Raw genomic sequence first — 22,425 nt, forward strand, 5'->3', positions numbered from 1 at the left:
AACTAAGGACTGCATAACGCAAAACTTCATTATTCTTTCTCTTGTTGGTTTGCTCCGGCCTCGTAATTTTTGGCCAATGACTGAAGAGATGAATTAATTAACTTTTAATTGAATACGTGTAAATGAATCAAGGTTCTCATGAAATAAATACTTGGAAAAAAATACAAGCAAATAAACTTGACTTTCTTCTGTTTATTGAGTCCTTTGTGTGTGTGCACTTTAAAAAAATGTAGAGGTCATTTAAACACTGGACATGCTTTTTTTTTTATATTATTTTGCATTTGATCTATTTTGGAGCTAAATAAAAGCAATGATAATTGATTTAAAATATCATCCTCATAGATCATTTTAATTCTTTATTTTATAACAGGTGATTATAAGTGAGAATTAAGAATCAGACTCATTAAGAATTGACACATAACTGACACAAACAGATGTTTGGGTACAAAACAATGAAAGCAGTTGAAACACTTAAGCATTAATACCTCAGAATGTGTTTACCTATTATTCTTCCAGGTTAATTTTATCACAATAATATCTTAATAATCTTCTAAAACACTTAAACATAACATATAATGTAGTGACATGCACATTTTAACCTGGAAACAACTTGTCTTTCATAGTTTAGTATAACTTTAAAACACTTGTTCAAGTCTCAAGAAAGCCATCGATGCAAATTCACTTTCAACCGAATCATTTTGAAATGGCACGATTTGGTTTATCAGGTCATTTGCAGAGGTTGGGGATATCAAAACGCCTCACACAGGATGTGTGATGATGAAAAAAACGATGGCATTTTTTTCAGGACATAACAATCCAACATGGTTTCATGTTGAACTTCATCAGTAAATGTTACGCTACATTCAATGGGATAATCAAGTGAACACTTCCAATGAAAAGTCAATGTAAACCCTTGAATATACGAATTTCTGGCTTTCACGTTCACATGTCGCTAACCAGGCTTTTAAGTTGTTAGCGACGTATCTTACAACTCTTGACAAATCTTGACTCAAATCAGACTCCACGGGAAACAAAAAACTTGTATTCAAAGAGAAAGTTGACAGAGTGAAAACTTACCTATAATCCTCTTATTGTCAGACATCCTCAGACATGTTGGCAGTCGGTGCTCCTTACAGAGACAACTTCACACCAGCTGCTACTTGTATCTGTACAGCATTTTTAGTCTTCAACTCGCCTCAACTCATAGTTTCCATAGTAACGGGCTGGGAGGAATTGAAGACTGAAAATGACATACAGGACATTTGGTGTCCCCTTTTTTTCCTCTGTCTCAGGATGCAGCCAGGTGTATTATTTGCTGGATAAAGCAACTCTGCAAGTCAGTTAGTTGTGGTGGCAATGGAGGGCATGCTCAACAACAAATCAACTTTTAATAATACCTCTGTGAAGAAAGTTTACTCTTCAGAGCAAAACATTACTCTTGAATGGCTTTGAAAAAGTAAAAAAAAAAAAAAAAATAAGATTTATTTTCCAATATACAGCAGTGTTCATAATTTTCCGTACAGTACATGAAATCCCTCTGACTGACTCTGAGGGGAATATTTTCACAGAATTTTGTGCTTCACTTAAACCACAGCGAGATTTGAAAGATTACACTCAGAAAAAGGTATTATCTGTGCACTCCAGAGGGACAATCTTGGTAATCTTCAGTTGCTTTTTTCTTTGCGCCAGGATGAAGAGAATAAATCTTGAGTAAATGTATTATGTACAAATAGATTTGTTCGGAAAAGCCAATGGAAAAAGTTAAGACCTAACCAACATGGACTTTTGAGAAGTTAACTTTTGAATCAAAGTAAATGGAATTAACAGAATAAGGTTTTTGGATGCACATAGCAAAAATATGCCCTCTGAACTGTTAATAAAGTGTTTATTACCACATTAAAAATGCTCGGTTGGTAAGGTGCAGGACTGTCATGCAGGAAACCCGGGTTCGATTCCCAGGGCGGAACGAACAATTAATGGTAATGGGAAATGGGGCAATTACCATAACAATGGAAATGGGGCAATTACCACAACAAAGACGGGCAATTACATCACCCAGTGAGGGTCCTTGGGCAAGACCCTTAACGTTAATGCCTACCTCACAACATGAGAGACAATGAACCACATGTCATGCCGGCTCAGACGTCGCCCGGCCAAACAAGGTCTGCGTCAGGTGCTGAGGAACCAGAGCACCCTGATGGAAAGTGGGCTACTGGAACAAGACGGAAATGGACTAGATGTGAGAACAAGGTTCTGTTAGAATGCTACTACTCAAGTAATCCCACCCAGAGGGGTTACATGCAGAGAATGTGGAATGAATGGATGCTTCGAAACCCACAATCAAGGCTAACTGCCAAACAACTGGTAGCTCAGTGCTCTGACATCCACAAACGGTAACTCCTATCACAACTTGAGATTGAAGCGATACAATACAATGCCACGGGAGAGCCAGAACAACAGGTCAGAGAGGAGGTTATGCCACACTCCCACCCTGAGATTGGGTACACAGCCCCAACAACCACAATTACGCTGAGCGAGGCAGCAATTGACCTGAAAGACAAGATCATGTCTACAATGAACACTAGGCAACCCCGACACCAACTACAACGGTTAAGTGACGTACCTGAAAGTCTACTGGAAACTGTGAATGAAGCATTGAGGGCAATTACTACCACAAACATTACAGAAACCAATGAACTGGTTTACACTTCAGCAGCAGTGATCCTTGAGATGCTTGGTTACAAGAGCAACCATGGAAGAAAACAGTACCCACCATGGAAGCAACGGTTAGAGGCCAAAATCAAGGCAACTCGGAAAGATGTGAGTAAGCTGACAGAGGCTCAAAGAGGTACAATGAGAAAGCAAGTACCTAAGAGATACAGCCAGATGCCCATACCTGAAGCACTGGAAACTGCCAAACAAAGGCTCCTAGCCTTGAGCAGCCGCCTAAAGAGGTACACAAGAGACAATGAAGCCAGACGAATAAACAGGCTCTTCGCAACTCAACCTGCAAAAGTGTACGCTCAGAGGCAGGGTCAAAACAGCCGAGCAGACCCACCAAGGCTAGAAACTGAACAGTACTGGAAAAGTATATGGGAGAAAGAGACAGCACATAACAGCAAAGCCCAGTGGCTGGTCTCTCTGAGAAAAGAACATAGCAACCTCCCTGAACAGAATCCAGTAACCATCACAGTGGCAGACATCCAAGAAAGAGTCTCAGGTATGAAGAACTGGACAGCACCGGGCCCTGACATGATACATGCCTACTGGCGAAAGAAGCTTACCGCACTCCACGAGCGCCTGGCAGCACAAATGAACCAGCTGCTAAGGGATGGGACTCACCCCGAATGGCTAACGGAAGGGCGAACGATCCTGATCCAGAAGGATCCCTCAAAGGGTGCAGTCCCATCCAACTACCGGCCAATAACCTGTCTGTCCACAACATGGAAGCTCATGTCAGGCATCATTGCAACAAAGATAAATAGGCACATGGATCAATTCATGAGTAACACACAGAAGGGCATTGGTAGAGACTCCAGAGGAGCCAAACACCAACTCCTGGTCGACAGAACAGTCGCTCAAGACTGCAAGTCACGACACACCAACCCGTGCACAGCCTGGATTGATTACAAGAAGGCCTATGACTCAATGCCACACACATGGATCACTGAATGCTTGGAGCTGTACAACATCAACAGGAATCTAAGAGCCTTCATAGGAAACTCAATGAAGCTGTGGAAAACCACCCTTGAAGCCAAGGGGAAGCCACTTGCACAAGTGTCCATCAAATGTGGGATATACCAAGGTGATGCTCTGTCCCCACTGCTGTTCTGCATAGGTCTCAACCCCTTCAGTCAAATAATCACCAAGACTGGCTATGGATACCGACTCAGAAATGGGGCCAACATCAGTCACCTCCTCTACATGGATGACATCAAGCTATATGCTAAGAGCGAGCGTGACATTGACTCCCTGATCCACACCACCAGGATCTACAGTACTGACATTGGGATGTCATTCGGGCTCGAGAAATGCAGCCGGATGGTGACAAAGAGAGGCAAGGTAGTCCACACAGGAGGGGTCTCACTCCCAGAAGGAACAATAACAGACATCGAGGACAGTTACAAGTACCTTGGAATCCCGCAGGCAAATGGCAACCTGGAGCAGGCAACAAGGAAAGCTGCAACAGCTAAATACCTCCAACGAGTAAGGCAAGTCCTGATAAGCCAGCTCAATGGCAAAAATAAGACCCGGGCAATAAACAGCTACGCACTGCCCGTTATCAGATACCCTGCAGGAATAATAAGATGGCCAAAGGAAGAGATACAGACCACGGATGTTAAAACACGAAAGCTCCTCACCATGCATGGAGGGTTCCATCCCAAATCCAGCACCCTGAGACTGTATGCTAGCCGCAAGGAAGGAGGCCGAGGACTAGTGAGCGTAGAAGCCACTATCCAGGATGAAACATCCAAGATCCATGAATACATCAAACTCAAGGCCCCAACTGACAGGCTGCTCAGTGAATGTCTCAGGCAATGGAGAACAGAGGATACAGTGCTGGAGGACAGATCCTCATGGGAGGACAAACCCCTGCATGGGATGTACCACCGGACCATAACTGAAGTGGCTGATATCAAGAAGTCCTACCAATGGCTAGAAAGGGCTGGCCTACAGGACAGCACTGAAGCGCTCATCCTGGCAGCCCAGGAACAAGCCCTGAGCACCAGAGCAATAGAGGCTCAGATCTACAACACCAGACAAGACCCAAGGTGTAGGCTGTGCAAAGAAGCGCCTGAAACAATCCAGCACATAACTGCAGGGTGTAAGATGCTGGCAGGGAAAGCATACATGGAGCGCCACAATCAAGTGGCTGGAATAATATACAGGAACATGTGTGCAGAATATGAACTGGAAACCCCAAGGTCAAAATGGGAAACACCTCCGTTGTAGAGAATGAGAGGGCAAAGATCCTGTAGGACTTCCAGATCCAGACTGATAGGATGGTAATGGCGAACCAACCAGACATTGTAGTGGTGGATAAAGAACAGAGGAAAGCCGTTGTGGTGGATGTGGCAGTGCCAAGCGATGGGAACATCAGGAAGAAGGAACATGAGAAACTGGAGAAATACCAGGGACTCAGAGAAGAACTGGAGAAAGCCTGGAAAGTGAAGGTGACAGTTGTGCCTGTGGTAATTGGAGCACTTGGGGCAGTAACCCCCAAGCTGGAGGAGTGGCTACAACAGATACCTGGAAAGACCTCAGACCTCTCAATCCAGAAAAGCGCAGTGCTAGGAACAGCTAAGATACTGCGTAGGACCCTCAAGCTCCCAGGCCTCTGGTAGAGGACCCGAGCTTGGAGGAGAAACCACCCGCGGAGGGTGAGAGGGGCGTTTTTTTTTTTTTTTTATATATATCAGTTAACATAACCCATTGAGAGCCCTTCCCATCCAGAGAGGTTACATGCAGACAAATGACATAAATACATATATATATGTGTCAGTGTGTGTGTGTGTGTTTTAAACACACATATATACACATGTATATACATTTACACATATACATGCCTATGTGTGTATATAGTATGTTTCTTTTTCACTGGTCCTGTTCAGCAGCTGAGCAAACAGATCAGAGCTGAACAGTGTTGAACAGATTTTATTGTTAGGGGGTTATAAATCTATAAATAGAATTAGAAAATAAATTTACCGCTTTATACCAAAGTGCATAAAAAGAAAAGAATCAGCAATAAATATGTTTTCTGATGGTTTCCATCAACTGACAAGGTTTACTTCATAAAAATTTCACTCCAGTCTATATCTGTTAACGTGGTGAACTTTTATCCAAACTCTCCAGGGCTGCTTGGACACAAGTTGCAAACTAATAAGCTTCATTGCCCGTTATGAAAAATGACTAAACACATATTTTGGTGCCTTGGTAAAAATAGAAAATAAGTAAACAGAGTGGTCAGTTGCATGGCTAAGACAAAAGTTAATTAAAAAAAAATAACACAAACACCTGATAAACAACATAAGATAGCTGCTTCCTGTCTTTCTTTCTAATAAGGCAGCTTCATAAGATTTCAGAGATAAGTCAGTGACGAATTTTGGTCACATAACACTCCCAGCACCCTTTTTAATCATATTTTTACAGCTCATTTGGCAGCTGTTGATTGTAAAATACTCCATTTTATTCCTGTCTTTCAGCTCTGTTCTAACACTTTTAAAGGAAGCTGTATTAACTGCAAAATCATTAAAATTGTTTGGCCTGATCTGGGTCTATGATAAATATATTTTTTTTAATTACGTATTTAATGAAAAAAATGTAAGTATATCTACTTATGTAAACAAATAAAAAGCGAGTTCATGATTTGTAAGCTAAAGGCTATGTCACACAGCTACTATGTACATTTTGCACATAATGCACAGAAGGAAATTGGTCATATGTGCATACATTTGGAAAGGTAAGAAGTTGTGGTTTGTATGTGAAATTTTTAAAGATGTATCATGAATGAACCACATTAAATCCCAGAAGAAATACGAATAAACCACGCAAAGAACACAAAAATCAACATAGAACATGAACCGTGTGTGATTATGGAGCTGTTTATGCGCAATTGATTAGTTATCTATGCGTCGATTATATATGCAAAATATAAGATACATGGGTAGTACATGTGTGAAAAGACTTAGATATACGTGGAACGGTCATGGAACCCACAAATTTGCGTATTCATATCACAAAAAAACGTGAACACGTTTTTTTTTTTTTAACAAGCAACTTTGCTAAAGCTGCCTGTCTATTAATCGTAACAACAATAAGATATCTTTAAAAAAAAGAAAGAAAGATCGTATTTCATTGCAAATTTGAACTCAGAAGTGCAAAGGGAAGTGTAACATTTATAAAAGCTAATTGAAGCATGTGTAACATCACCAGCCCCCTTTTAGTTTGGGGAAATCCCCAAAAACAGTTAATTAAATTTAACAAATCAAATCATATTAATAAAATTGTCCAGCAATAGATGTTGGGAGTTTGTTCCAAATTGTTTTATTCATGACGCCATTGAGTTCATCAAACGGTAGAAAAATAGAAAAAAATGTTTTTGCTGCACTTTTGATTACATAGAGTGAAGGAAAATTATTAAATAAATCTGTATTTTAGCTAATCTACAACATTTAACCAGCAAACTCAATCAATAACTACTGTATACTATTACATGTAAGAAAAGACAATTGTTATCAACTGAATGTGAGACTTTAATTTATGGTTTATTTTTAACTCCTAAAACTAAAGTATGTTAAAAAGATTATTTTAATTCAATCAGTCATAATAATGAGTCACTATAGTTAGTCATTATAAAGTTTTTGCTCTCTGGATCAGAACATCTAATTTAAATTCAACAAAGACTCTTGCTGGAGAAGAATTATCTAATTTTCAGAATCTTGGATGCATTTCAGCCATTGTGTTCAGATCCAAACTTCATCCTGGCTGAACCTGAAAGTGCTTCATAAATAAAACTCCAGCAGAATGATTAAACAAAACTTGCTTTTTTCACCTTCCTCATCGGTTGGTGGAATTAATTAAAATACAGGCAAAAGATGCACGACAAACAAGACACTCTGTTTGAGGTCTGCTGTGGTTAATTATTCGGTTTCAAAGACTGTGAATGCCTTATTCCTGAAACGGTTCATTCAAAATGTATGCAGAGCTGGTTTATAATCAGATGCGGCTCCTCACATGTGTACCGCCAGAGCCACGATGTGAGGAATTACTGATAAAAAAATGTCTGATGTTGAAGTTCATTTCCCTAGCTTGCCTGCCTTTTAGCTTTCATCCTGTCCCCTGTCTCACTGGCCTTTCAGCTACAAAAACCGTAAGTAGGGCCAGCACTGTCGCCGAAAGCCAAATAATGTGTCTGGGCCCTTCCAATTGTGACACATGTGTACTTTTATTTTTTTCTCCACAACAAAAGAGCTTTGGAAACTAACTTTTTTTTAGCTAACTTCTTCTAGATTGCAAAACATTGTTTTTCAGGTTGGTTTTTCTCTTTTTTGTATGCTTCTTTTTTGTTATTCAGTTTCTATTGCAGAAAGTTTTAACTTTCATACTCCAGATACACTTAATAGGGTATTATATTGAAAATGTCAAAACAGATGTCAAAACAACATTAAAAAAAATGATGAGGTAACACTTTATATTAAGATTCCTTAACAAGCTTTGTTAACACATTAACAAGCATTATAAATTAATTTATAGGGTGTTAGTAAGACATTTATTAGTACATTAAGTCTAATAAGGTTTATTAAATTACTTAGTTAACACATTTACAAGCATTATTATTAGGATGTTTTCAAAATGCTAATGATGCATTTACTGATATTATAGGTGCCTAACAAATGTGTCAGTGTTAATAAGCTTAATAGGATTTATTAACAACCTTTGTTAACAAATTAAGAAGTATTATTATTGTTTGGGGTTCTAGTAAGATATTTATTAGCATTATAGATGCCTGACACAAGCCTAAGTGTTCATAAGCTTAATAAGTTTTATTAACTAACGTAACAAATTAATAGGCTTTATTAATGTGTCAGATGCTAGTAAGATATTTATTAGCATTATAGATGTCTTGCAAATACCTGAAAGTGTTAATAAGATTTATTAACATCTAAAGTCAGACCATTGTCTTCTAAATCCATATTTCTAAACTGCTTATAAGCTTTACAAATGTATTAATTAACTTTGTTAATAGTTTATTAATTGTTTTGCAGCACCCCATCTAAAGTGTGGACGTTTTTTAATGCAAACAACCACAAAGCATAAAGATTGTAAAAAGAACTTTATGACATTAAAACAGACTAAACATACACAAATTGTTCTGTAAAAGATATATAAAAATTTAATTCAGACAAATAATTTTTTTTAAAAAACATATATACTGTTGTTGGATGACTAGCATCATAGCTAATAAGGATAAAGTATTAGCATCTATCCTGAGTGAAACATTCATTGCAAATCCCATCACCAGGAGACAGTTCTCTGCATTCAATGCCAATAGCATTCAACCACTGTTGCCTTGCTTCAAAGTCCACAATAAAGTTACACAAGCCAGTCATTTTTGAAGAACGACGACAATAAACCTACAGGAGCCATGCTAAAGCTAACACGCTAACGACCGACCGGTGCAGAATCAAAGACGGGCGGGGCTTTTTTCGTCACCTGTGTGAAAGCAAAGTCTAAGAGGCCATTCAATTGGCTGAAAGTGAGCACGCCTGTTTTGCTGATGAGTTTGATTGACAGATTCATTAGCCAATGGTGACATTGGTTAACCTGCCCATCTTTGATTCATAGATGGGCAGGTTAGCGTGTTTATTATAATGCTAATAAATATCTTCCTAGCATCTGACACATTAATAAAGCCAAATAATTTGTTAAGTTAGTTAATAAAACTTATTAAGCTTATGAACACTTAGGCTTGTGTCAGGCGTCTGTAATGCTAATAAATATCTTACTAGAACCCCAAACAATAATAATACTTCTTAATTTGTTAACAAAGGTTGTTAATAAATCTTATTAAGCTTATTAACACTGACACATTTGTTAGGCACCTATAATATCAGTAAATGCATCACTAGCATCTTGAAAAATCCTAATAATAATGCTTGTAAATGTGTTAACTAAGTAATTTAATAAACCTTATTAGACTTATTGTACTAATAAATGTCTTACTAACACCCTATAAATTAATTTATAATGCTTGTTAATGTGTTAACAAAGCTTGTTAAAGAATCTTAATATGAAGTGTTACCGATGATTTAAGCTAATATGTCTTAAATGGCCTCTGCCATGCTTTTACGTTTATTATAATATTCATTTCTTTCAAAAAGAATCCCCAAAGAGGTATTTTGATCTCTTAAAGCATTCTGAGTGCTGCTCTAAAAACCTTCACTCTGGCCACTCCCAACCAACAAAAACGAGTGGGTCCTCACTTTGTGACGAACAGCCCCTTCTAGGAATAGTCTGCACTGCCAGCACCGCCACGGAGCTAGCAGGATTTGGCAAAAATGCCTGTATTTTATTTGCACAATATGCACATCCATCTTTGCAAAAGTTTGGATGTTGTTTGTTGTTGTGGGCGAGATGCTGACACGCTGCCGAGGCTGACTCTAGGTTGACGTCAGGAACTTTTGTCATAAGGTGCATTAAGAAAGACAAAATAGTCAGAGAAAAGTCTGCCAGTCAGTCAGACTTCATTAACTACGTTCACAGTAACTCTAGGACTTGTTTTGAAACACGCTATATGTCAGTGTGTTTGCAATACCTGTCACTCCCAACCTTGTTTGCACGAGTAAAAAATAAAAGCAGACTGATATTGCACAAAAAAACGTTACTTTGACTACGCTAAATTACAGACTGTTAGTAACCATTAAAAAAAAAACACAGTTTGACACCATTATACATTAGTCATATTACCATATTCACAAAAACACCCAACCTTGTTTGTAACTCATAAAAAACAAAAAGCAGACTGGCAATTTGACAGAGCGCCTCTCAAAATCGCTTCAGCATCGATAAGCACAACCAGAATTAATCGATATTTAAGGCACTCGGGATTATATGGCGCTTTTTTTTGTAAGTGCACCTTACTGTGTGGACAATACGGTAATATTATTTTTTGTAAAAAGGCAAAAATAAGACCAAAAATTGGTTTGGCCACACACATTTAAAAAAATTCAAACGACCCAACCAGTCTGGTAGATTCCATTTCATTTTCTGGGTTTTTGCAATGGATTTTTATAATGTTCCTCAAAGGTGACATGAATTCAGTTCTCTGTCAGCGTTAACTGAAATGTTTTAGTAAGAGCCCTTACTCAAAGTTATTAACTACCAGACTGTTTAGTCATAGTTTTTAAAGGGTGTTTGATTGATTTATGAGACATGGTGTGAATTCAGTTAGGTGACAACATTTGAATTGTATTTTCATATGACCTGTAATGCAGTGCAATGACATAAGATGAAAAGGAATGACACCTCTTTCCTGGACATAATTTGTAAGTTATTTTACTGTCATAGAGTGAGATCTTATATTCATCCACTCCCCAAACAAAATTGCCTGATGCTACTGCAAAAACTGAAATTTAAGAAAGTAAAAAGATCCTTGTTTCAAGAAGAAAATGTGTTATGGTCTGCCTTGCAAGAAATATAATCGTTTTGAAGGATGTTTTTCAACAGCAAAATACTCTAAAATGTCTTTGTGACTGAAGTTATTCTTAAAAATAAGATTTTTTACCCCCATTGGCAGTTTTTTTTTTTGCTAATAAAACAACATTTTTTTTAGATTTTAAGATTTTTTGACTTCTTTCTGGGGGGGGGGGGGGGGGGGGGCACCTGTTTATGCAGTGTTAAATAATGAGGAACTCCAGTGGTTCCTAATTTGTTTCCTAAATGAGCAGAGTGCTTTTCATTTAATTCCTATCTGTTTATTTGAGAATACTAACTTGTATTTTCCCTTCTAAGAGATAAGAAATTGTGGTTCAAATTTAAATAAAATCTGTTTAATCATTCACCAACCACTCATCTATGAAGAAATGTAGATGTTTGCCTGAAGAGTTATTTTATAAACACCTAAATCGAATACTTTGACCAATTTTAAATAACTTTCTTGAGAAAACTAACATTACTGGGTAAGAGTACGTCCTGTTATTTCCAGTCCTCACCTGTTTATTCATAAAGACATAGATGACTGGGTTGATGGCAGTGCTCGTCTTGGCCAGGACCGAGGGAATGATGCTTGCCTCTGGTGTGACCAGGTCCGGTGGTCCGAAGGTGGCCAGCAAAGCCATGATACCATATGGCAGCCAGCACAGCAGGTAACAGATCACCATGATAACCACCATAAACAACACTCGCTGCTCCCGTTTTCTGCTCACTGACACATTGATCCCACTCACCTGGAAACAATAATGAAACAGAAGGGAGAGAAAGACAAGTAAGTGCTAGATCTGCCATGATGACACAGTGTGTTCAAACTTTAGGCTTTGACATCTAGATTTCCACACCTGAGGGAGCTGCTAGAGGAGGAGGTTGTAAAATGATATGTTTTAGTGAAGGTTGGGTTCAAGTGGAGAAAAATAGAGGTTTGACAATGGAAGCACAAAGGGAGACAGGGTTAGACAATTTAGACAAGGAATACAACCATACATAGACTGTGATCATCAATGGAATGGGAAGCTGAGGAAGAAACAACTACAAATGTTACACTGTCAATTTTAGATCTCTTGAAATTGTCAGACCCCGCCCACAAAAAAGGAACTGTCAAAGCTCTGTATATTGTTTTAATATTTGACACAATGGATAAGATCCATGAATCAATGTTTTGTCGGGCTTTTGTGATAGGTCCTAAACTCAATTTTCCAAAAAAACTTCTCTTCTCCCTTGAGGAACTTCAGAACAAAGTAACATGTCTTTTGGTTTATTTGTTATAAAATGTGCAGTCAGACACTGTTGTGCTTTTTGCTGCAACTTTTCTCTTGGCAGCAAATTCATTTCATTCCAGTCTCCAATTGTACTGTACGACAATTTTTAGGGCCACCCAAAAAAAAAAAAAAAGGAAAATTACGAGATTTTATCTCGTAAATTTACGACTTAAAATCTCGTAAATTTGCGAGAAAAAAGTCATAGATTAACAAGTAGAAAACACTGAAGTTGTCTGTTTATTGGAGCCTAGTTTGAAGATGAAATATGTGGAGCCTTTTGTTTGGCGACTCCAAATCAGATTATTTTCAGTGGAGCCGGCTTCCCGGGGTTCAGTGTCAGTAAAGCGGAGTCTCATCTGTAAAATAAGGAGATCAGAGACACGTTTGGGTGCAGAGGACCGCTGCAGCCTTTATTTTCCTCTTCATTCACTACCCTGAAGTTCATTTGTCACTTTCCGTCATGAACCTGTCATCCGAACACCAATGCGGAAGTAAACAGTGTTACATATGCCCCCTCCTCCAGATGAAACGTCCCGTTTCAGTATAAAACAACAAAGATGAATGAAAATAGATAAATAGCATTAGAACGTTGAAAAAGCAAAAAGTGCTCCTCCTCCTCAGACGGAAACGTCACACAAACGTAGAGATCTTGTCTTTGGAAGAGGAAGAAAGGATTCAAGTGGACAGGTGCAGGGATACCGATGGCTTCGGGCTGCAGAGATCCTGCAAACCAACCATCAATAAATAAAACTTTAATAAATTGTAAATCAAACAAATGAGCTTCCAGACATTTGGAACGTTATTAATAAACATTCAGCTCACCTGTTAATTTGAGTTTAGTCGGTCTGCTCTGCTGCTGCGCAGCGTTCACCAGCTGCTGCTCTGCATGCTCACTTCCACTTTAACCTTGTAAATTTATGAGTTTTTTTCTCATAAATTTACGACTTAAAATCTTGTAAATTTAAAAGTTTTTTTTCTCATAAATTTATGAGTTTTTATCTCCTAAATTTACAAGATAAAATCTCGTAATTTTACTTTTTTGTTTTGGTGGCCCTAATACTCCGTAGTAGTACTGGTCACAATCATTTTTACGTTTTAAAACTATGACATTGACGGCTGAAGACATTAATGGCTGTCTTCGGTGTCGTCTTCCTGACTGTCACTTTGGGACTCACATGATTCTCGTCTTGTTGGATCTAGCAGCTGCTTTCAACACAGTTAACTATAATATTGGATTGCACCATTTAGTGAAGATTCGTGGTGTTGCTTTGAAGTTGCCAGCTTTTATATTTCACAGCTATGTGTAATCGGTCAGGTTGCAATGGTGACAAGTAAGGGAATCACCCCATTCACTGTGAAATGTGACCGTAGTACAGTTGCATGCATATCGTGCCATTTAACGCATATTTATTACAAGTCATTAGAAGACTTGATGGTGGAGGGAACTTGATCCAGAAATTAGATGTTTCCAAATTCCAGGTTTTAAAAAACAAAACTGATATTACTGCATTCTGAGCGCAAGAGAGGGTTAACATTTATTTCATTCTGACATTGTTTAAAAAACAATACATTTTCACTGCATTTTTACTTTCTAATGCAACTATAACTTCAGCATATTCGATCAAGATATGGAACAGGGGGCAAATTAAATTTAAAAAAAGTATATATATACCACCTACCTTGTCTTGTCTCTACCATTAATTAACTACAAACCTGTTATAGATGTAAGCATCTTCAGAAAAACTTTGCACTTGTGAAAAAAAAGCCATAAAACCATAATCTTAAACATCCCTTAATATCACTGTAAATGACATACCAAACCATTGAAACGCTGAAGAAAATCACATCATCGGGCTTGAATAGTATAAACCACATTCAGAAGTTTGTCGCAGTTATCATGGACATAATCTGCATATATTTTGGATAAATTATCTGCATTTGCCATGTTGATTTCTAGTTATTTTTTTACATAATAATTTAAGTAATTCATCTTTGTCATGTGCTTTATTGATACTTCAGGATTCTTAATTCTGTCTGATAAAAGCTAGGAACTGGATATTGATAGATCATGTAATAAAATGGTTACGGTATAACTGGGGTGGGATTATGTAAGTTCGCCTCCTTCCACTCACTTTCAAGCAATCTTTATTAATATGTCTAATTATCTTAAGATTGATTCATCATTGTATGAATATATAACTGATGATTGTATTGTTTTTGTGTATTATACTTATTTGATTGCTTGAAATAAAACATTTCAAATCAAATCAAAGTGCCAGTAGTAGCTCCGGGTAATATTCCTTACTGTTCTTTATTACTTTTTTTCTTCATCCCTCCTCATTTTTCATGCGCAGACAGACACATGTAAAATTAGAGAGAACATTTCTGCCACCGTGCTACCTCCATATGTGCCACATGTTGAATTTTAACTCTCTCCTTAAACCTCGGCGGCTGCCGCGTGGGGCGTTAAAATACAATTGCCGCTGCCTGATTACAAGTGCCGTATGGCCATTGTGTGGCCACCTGCCGAATCTGCTGAAAAACAGTCATTTAAGTCGCCATACTGTGGCATTTTGGCATATGTGACCGTAGCGTAAGTGGGAATAGAAGAACGATAGTGGTGTTGCAGTTGTTGTAACACTGTTAATATGAACATTCCCTCCCCCCTTATGCGTTCATTTTAACTGACTATACCACTAAACTCACATGAGCAGAAAGAAGTACATTGACATCAACCTTTTCTCTCTATTATACTGCATTTATCCCACAATGGGAAATTTGTTCCCCGCATTTGACCCATTCCCTGGGGGAGCGGTGAGCTGCAGACGAGCCGCGCTCAGGAGGCAGCAGCGTTCAGGGTCTTGCCCAAGGACCCACTGGGTGATGTTAATTGATATGGCAATTGCCCCAGTACCATTGTTCATTCCCCTTCGGGAATCGAACCCTGGTTTCCTGGTAGTCTCTCACCTTACCAACCGAGCTACCCAGCCACTACGAACCTGAGCTGTCTCTGCATGTCTGCCTCATGGCCACATGTCAACGACTGTCACTCAGTTTCATTAGCACTGAGTTAAATGCTTACAGGTCTCTTTTTTTTTTCACTCATACAAGGGAGGTTAAATTTTGAGTTATAAGCAAATATGCTGTGCGAAAGTGCACAGAGAAGCAGAAAAATATGAATATTTAAGCTTTTTGAGAAACGAGAAGGCCCCACTGATCTGTCTTTGTCCTTCTTCTGACTACTTGACATGAAGAAAAATTACTCTTGCCACTCAAATCTCTGTGTTTGTACAAATGTGGGTTACAACAATGGGGGTGACGTTTGACTATCTATCACTCTCCTGCCTAATTGTTATACTGAATTGTCTGTAAGCCAAAGCAAACCTTCAATCACTGACATGGTGAAAACCATATTCTTGTACCCATATTCCTATAGCAGACTGACAAAAGAAGTCAATGGCAGTCTGTCTACATATTGCTCATTTGGGCTTTCCAAACCTTTTAAAAAATGACCAAATTCATAGAAACATAAAACCTTGTGGGTTTGCTTGTTTGCCTTATAGGGAGATTCTCAGTATCTATTGGTAACTTTGAAACTTTCCTATATTCCTTTGTTTACCAAAAAGGGGCCTATATCTAAGACAATAATAACTTAGCATGCACACATACAATATGTGATACTTCACAGCAGTCAACTAGCAATGATATGTTAAATCAGAGACATTTGCATTTAAAATGAGATTTCAGAAAGTAGTGTGAGAAAAAAGATTTTTTTGCTTTACTTAAAAAAGGTTCAACTTTTCCAGGAAGGAACGTCATACAAAGGCCAAATCCGAGTTCTTCACCTAACCCTACCAACTGTAAGGGTATTTGGAAGGGTAGAGTTGTCCAAAACAGTTTTTTTATGGGCTAACCCTTGTGGTTGAGGGATGGCGAGCCCTCCGCAGCGAGGGTGTTCCGCGTCGCACTGTGCTGCGGAGGAGAAGTGGTTTTCCTCGCACGGGTGTGCTTTGATGCCCAGAAGTTTACATTTAAATGTAAGTAATGAAATGTAGTGTTTTCAAAAGACCTGTATCCATTTTCTCATTTCAATTTACTTGCATACGCCTCTTAACCTCTTTCACACTCCCCGTTATTTAAAGTCCTCCGCCTTCTTTACCACTGCTCCCTGAAACCTCCCCATTCCATTTGGGTTGCTCTCCTTTCTCTCCACATAGATACTTTTTTTTGCTGCAGCTGACCCACATTCCTCTCTAGATGTTCTTCCACCTGCTTCCTGCTCTCACTACATACCACAATGTCATCTGCAAACGTCATGATCCACGAAGATTCCTGTCCAACTTCATCTGTCAGTCTGTCCATCACAGCAGTAAACAAGATGGGACTCAAAGCTGATCCTTGGCACTGTCCCACCTCCACCTTAAACCCCTCTGTCAAAACCTACAGCACATCTTAGCACAGTCTTGCAGCTGTTGCACATGTTCTTCACAAATCCAATGTATTTCTCTGCTAATTCAGCCTTCCTTACAAAACCACATTTCCTCTCCATGTATTAAAGTTTATCGCTTTACAACTTCTTCTTGTACACCTTGCACAGCATTCTCAAAGTAAATATTGCATCTGTAAAACTCTTCCTTGGCAGGATACTAATAACTTTTTACTTATCTTACCTATTTGGCAAAAAAAATTATGAAAAACCAGCTGAACAGGATTTTCTAAAGATCACATTTTTAATAATTGTACCTCAGAAAGTTTAGTGTACGCATGTCAACACACCCAGCATTTACTGAAAAGTATACTGTAACATGGTAACATGTTCTGGCAGCTGGACCACATATGGCATGGTCCAAATTGTCTGAAATGAGTCTTGTCTATAGCTGTGGAAAGTTCTAAAGAATCTTCTTCTTCCTCTTTCGGCTTTTCCCATCAGGGGATGCTACAGCGAAACAACCTCCCTTTCGAGGATGAGTCGCACGGTTAACTTGGCTATGTTTTACACTGGATGCCCTTCCTGACGCAACCCTCTCAATTTCTGCGGGCTTGGGACCGGCACAGAAGCAGAGAAGGGAATAGGGAGCAGCCCGGATTCGAACCCTGGTTTCATGGACGGAAGGCGCCGCAAACCAACACAAGCTAAACCGGCTCCTTTGGAAAGTTTTAAAGAATAACTCGTTATATTCAAGCCTTGTAAAAACTTTAAAGCTATCAAATATTTTTAATCTAGTGTCTTTATCTAGCAGCATCAGAACATAATAGATGGACGGTTCCATGGACTTGAACTAGAAAATGTAGTTACTGAATTTAAGCCTTTTGTTAGTGTTGTATTCCTCTACTCTTCTATATTGTTAAGATCAGCTGTCATTCATTTTTAGAAAATCCTTTTCTTTCATTCCGTCCAATAGATGTTTTCACCGTTTCAACCAGCAACTGCAGGCTGGTCAAAAATGCCAGCTGATTGATAGAGTGCCCTTACAAGAAACTGTTTCATATGCTAAACTGTAATCCCTGAAGTAGTTTATTAATATTTATGAGTTGATTTCATCTGATGGCACAAATAACTACTGGCTTTTGACAGAAGATTGAATGCTACAAGATTGGTAATGAGCATCAAAACAAATGAATGCTTTAAGTTATGGATGATTGGATGCTGAGCCACACAAACAGCAAGTGATCTGCGTACAGCAGAGCCTTTGTTTATGACAGTTTAAAAAGGGTTATAGATGTTAAAGAGAAAAGTGAGGCTGATGATTCCACGTGTGAACAGGGTATGTTAAGGAAGGAATCACTTTATTTCTTTTGCCATCTTAATTAAACATTTGATAGGTAATATCTCTTGCCCGAAAGAAAAATGTGTCCAGTCTCCTAAATTAAAAAGTACCCACAGATAGATCATCCAAATATTGTGTAAACACACATGCATGACACCTTTAGGATAATAAAACAAAAACATTTCATTTGCAGATAAAAGGGAATGGCTGTATAATGGATCACACCAAAACGTATGAACATTGTTTAAAGATGAGGTATCCCATTGTAGCAACAATGTTTTTGTGATGCATTAAACCCAAGTTTCTGTTCTATGCCTTTTAAAAACAGGTAAAATGACTAAATGTTTATATCATTTCTTGACAGTAGATTACGTGTAAAACAATTTGACTTAGTGTCATAAGATGATATAAATTTAATTTACAATGAATTTGTATTTTAGTTTAGACAATTAATTTGTTTTGATATAAGATTTAACAAGTTTAAGGTCTAACTTTGACTAGAAATTCACAGACATAGAGAAACCTTCGCTCTACAGAGGTGAGGGTCTGAGACACGTGCTGTCTTCAATGTACAATCCTGTTTTGTCTTCTCTGCCCAGAGGACTAGGGTCCCATTCATACCCACCACACAAAAACAATCACTACAAAAACAATCACTACTAAGTGGCGCCACCTCTAAACCACACCAAGACCACCACCATTAGCCAATTATTCTGATTATCATGGATGCTCACATAGCATCCATTTATTTAACTTTTCGTCACACCTCTGAAGTAGTCAGCATGAATTCCCCATCAGCAGTTAGAACTGAAGACACTACTCTAACGCTACGTTCACACCAGGATCGGTAAAGCGCCTTCAAGTGGCCACTTCCAATGAAAAGACCATGTAAATGTGACTAAATGTGCGTTTTGTCTTTCTGCGTTCAAAACTCTTTCGTTCACACACGTGTTAAAAGTTAAAGCACTTAAACTTTGACCAATTAGGGATTCATATTTGGTAGTGATGTACTTGTGGACTTCCTTTTCCGGGTAACAAGCGGACGCATGAGCCTGTTGGGTGCTCTCAATACGATCTTCAAGCAACTTAAAAGTTGATTATCTCCAACAACGAAAAAAGAGACCAAACAATGGCCCCGAAAAAAACCCCAAAACAAATGACAACAATGATATAAAAAAAAAAAAAAAACTCGACAACATCCAAGCTACGTTGTATCCTTTCATGGAGTGAGTGAACGACATCCAGGCTAAGCTAACTCCTCTCACAGAGCTGTAGTGGAATAGTTTTGAAGACTCCGAGCTCAAAATGAGCAACGTTTATTTATTCAAAAAAATAAAAAAATACATAATCAACAAAAAGTCTTCATTTCTTCTTCCTGTAAGTATCCAATAGTCGTATTTTATTTTGTTGGAAACTACTGTGCATCCTGTGTTTTAGATCAATCATTTAAATAACTTAGCTCTAAAGGTTGCGCAGTCAGCAAGATGGTATTTGTATCAAAGTGTTCTTCTCACAGCAAGATCCAGCGCTGCAGAAAACAGCTGAAGTCATGCAAGCTTCTGAGTCTAAAAATCAATAAATCCAAAAAAGTGTATGCTCAAACTATATCCTTAACAGACTGTGCAGACCAAGAACCCAGCAGTGGGCTGTGGTAACGGCAGCGCAAAACAAGTAAACGTGTATGTGACACATTTCTACGGAAATTTCACAAAATACTTGAGTGTACATGTGAACATGCCTAACAGTCATGGTCAGATGTTTGACTATTGTGTTCGTTTGTGGGTTATATTTCACTATTGTGCTCTTTCACCACTTTTCTCTTCAAAGTTTGGCATGAAAAAAACCTGCTTTCAGTCCTTGTTAGACACAATCTTCTTCTGTGGGTTAGGACAGTCTTTTCGTGATCCTGTGATACCAGGCACACATCTATTATCAAAACGTCCTAGCTGTTGGCAAAGCCATCTATTCTAATCACATTGTGTCACATGTAAAAGGATAAATAATGGTGTTTGAAGTGAGAGACGTGGATAAATTATACGGTGGTTCTGTGTCACTTTAGATATTTGACATTAACACTTTTCTGCAGGCATTTCATATTTAATTTTCAGAAGGTGATCTTGAGTCAATTTGTTTTTACATCTACAATAAAAATGTTTTCACATTTGAGTTACTTATAAGGTAAAAGCATGGGGAAATTTGATTTTTTTTGTTGACCAATTTAAAAAGCTGTGATAAAATGTTTAAAACACAAAACAAAACCCTATGCCCATTGGTGCAAATTAGCCATAATAATCTACCTTTAGAAGTCTATAGTTTATCTCTTTATGTCTTAGTCACATTCTAGATTGACCCGTTGCAGCGCATTTTTAGGTTGGAGGGTCATAAAGAGGTGCGGCTGGATCCTAAATGGAGCACGGGTTTGTCTTGCAGTTCCATTGGAATCATGCGGCCACCTTAAGGGAAGTCATGAAAATGGAATGTACCATTATCGAGTGTGTGGTAAATGTATCGTTCAGTACTGTATTTGTCAGGATAAGGTAAGTTGCACATACTTATGATGTACATATGATACTTTGCCACACGCTTGTCAAGGTGCAAGTAATGAATCAAATTAGGCTCATTTCTTACTTTCTAACTGTCATACTGCAAGCATTGGGTGTGCAAACAGCGTTCAAGGAGCGTGCAAGAAGCTTCTGTACGACATGCCTAGGTCTCCTACTTCACCTACTTCACCTTTACTTATAAAATGTTGTGACTACAACATATCACCTGCAGCATGCTTGTTGAAAACATGTGAATGAACTCCTCTATGGTCACACCAAGTGGTCTAAAATCTTAAAATTTTGTGTGACCTCCTGCGGGCCCAGTACAAATATGTCAATTTTTCGCCTCCTAACAGAATCGACCCGTAAGGGAAGTTGAGACTAAGGCATTAAATGCAGAACAACCTGACTTTCTGCTTCTTCATTGCTTTAAATCAATCTGATGCCAAATTTTCAGTAAACAATGATGTATCTGCAAAAATAAATGTGCCTCCTTCTGGGAACAATCATTTAACCCTTGTGCTATCTTAGATGACCCCACCCTTACATTGACGTGTTCTCCCTACCATGACAAAGGTGGATGAAGGTGGAAAGATTTCATGTAATCCGTGGACACCAGTGAAGATCACAAATCATTGAAGAAAAAAGGTTCAGCGCACTGTCTAGTGGGTCTAGATGACCCAACTCCAAATGGTAAAGTGCCTAGGATAGCACAAGAGTTAAAGGAACTGCAGTATTTGGTTACTTAGAACAAATGTGGGTGGTCGGTTAAAACATGGCCTGCACCAAGCTTACATAGCATTGTGACTGTAAATTCAGAGTCCGAATGCAGCACACCTCTTGCATTTTTGTTCTGTCTTCAGCAAGGCTGTAGCTAACTGCTTGCTCTTGAGCAAGTTCAAACACAGACGGCTGGACTTGAGAAGTAACTTATTTACATAATGCAATGTGCTGACACCTCAAACACTCTTTTAATTTTTAGAGTTGTACACTAAGGAGAAAGCTCCATGGGTGTTTAAATCAATACAACAAATGCTATTTCTCTAAATTAGCGAGGGAACTGTTGGGAAAACTACATTTGCTGTCAATGAAGTGAGCTACATTCACTGTGAGATCAGTAATGTTCTATATAATTAGGTTTCTTCTTTTTTAAGACTTGATGCTTTTTCAGAACCCAGCGTTAGAAAAACGTATAATGAGAAAGAAACGTTTCAACACTTAACTGAGAAAATAATAATAACACCCCCCCCCACACTGATGAGGAATCTTACTGAAGCGAGAAAAGAGAAACTTATCATATGGGTAGCAATCATAGAGAAAAAATCTATTTTTAAAGCGGCTCCTTCGTACTAACAGCATTATTTATAGCTAGACCATGTAAAAAGTCATTTTGTTAGGCTTTTGGTAAAAATGACCTTTGTCAGAATTAGGTTATGAGTAAAGATAAAGAGTTTTGGACAAATAAACTCTCAAATCCATTTAACACTGAGGTCCATTTCTCATTATCAATCTGCAGCTAAAGGAAGCAATGACCCATCTTCAATTTTTATGCTGGGAATGTGTGTGCATGTGAGGGGAATGTACGTACTTAATCTTTCTTCAGAATCACATAAATGAAACTTGAAATGAAAACCAAAAAAAATG

General features: G+C 38.3%; 1 protein-coding gene across 1 annotated transcript in view; it reads right to left on the bottom strand.

The window, feature by feature from the left end:
- Positions 1-22,425, bottom strand: part of LOC101168518 (vertebrate ancient opsin) — a 105,970-nt gene that overhangs the window by 17,538 nt on the left and 66,007 nt on the right. Inside the window, exon 3 of the mRNA XM_023965347.1 lies at positions 11,712-11,945. Within this exon, the coding sequence (XP_023821115.1) occupies positions 11,712-11,945 (234 nt within the window). The remainder of the gene's footprint in view (positions 1-11,711; positions 11,946-22,425) is intronic.

The sequence above is a fragment of the Oryzias latipes genome, chromosome 17 (genome assembly GCF_002234675.1).
Source record: "Oryzias latipes chromosome 17, ASM223467v1".
NCBI lineage: Eukaryota > Metazoa > Chordata > Actinopteri > Beloniformes > Adrianichthyidae > Oryzias > Oryzias latipes.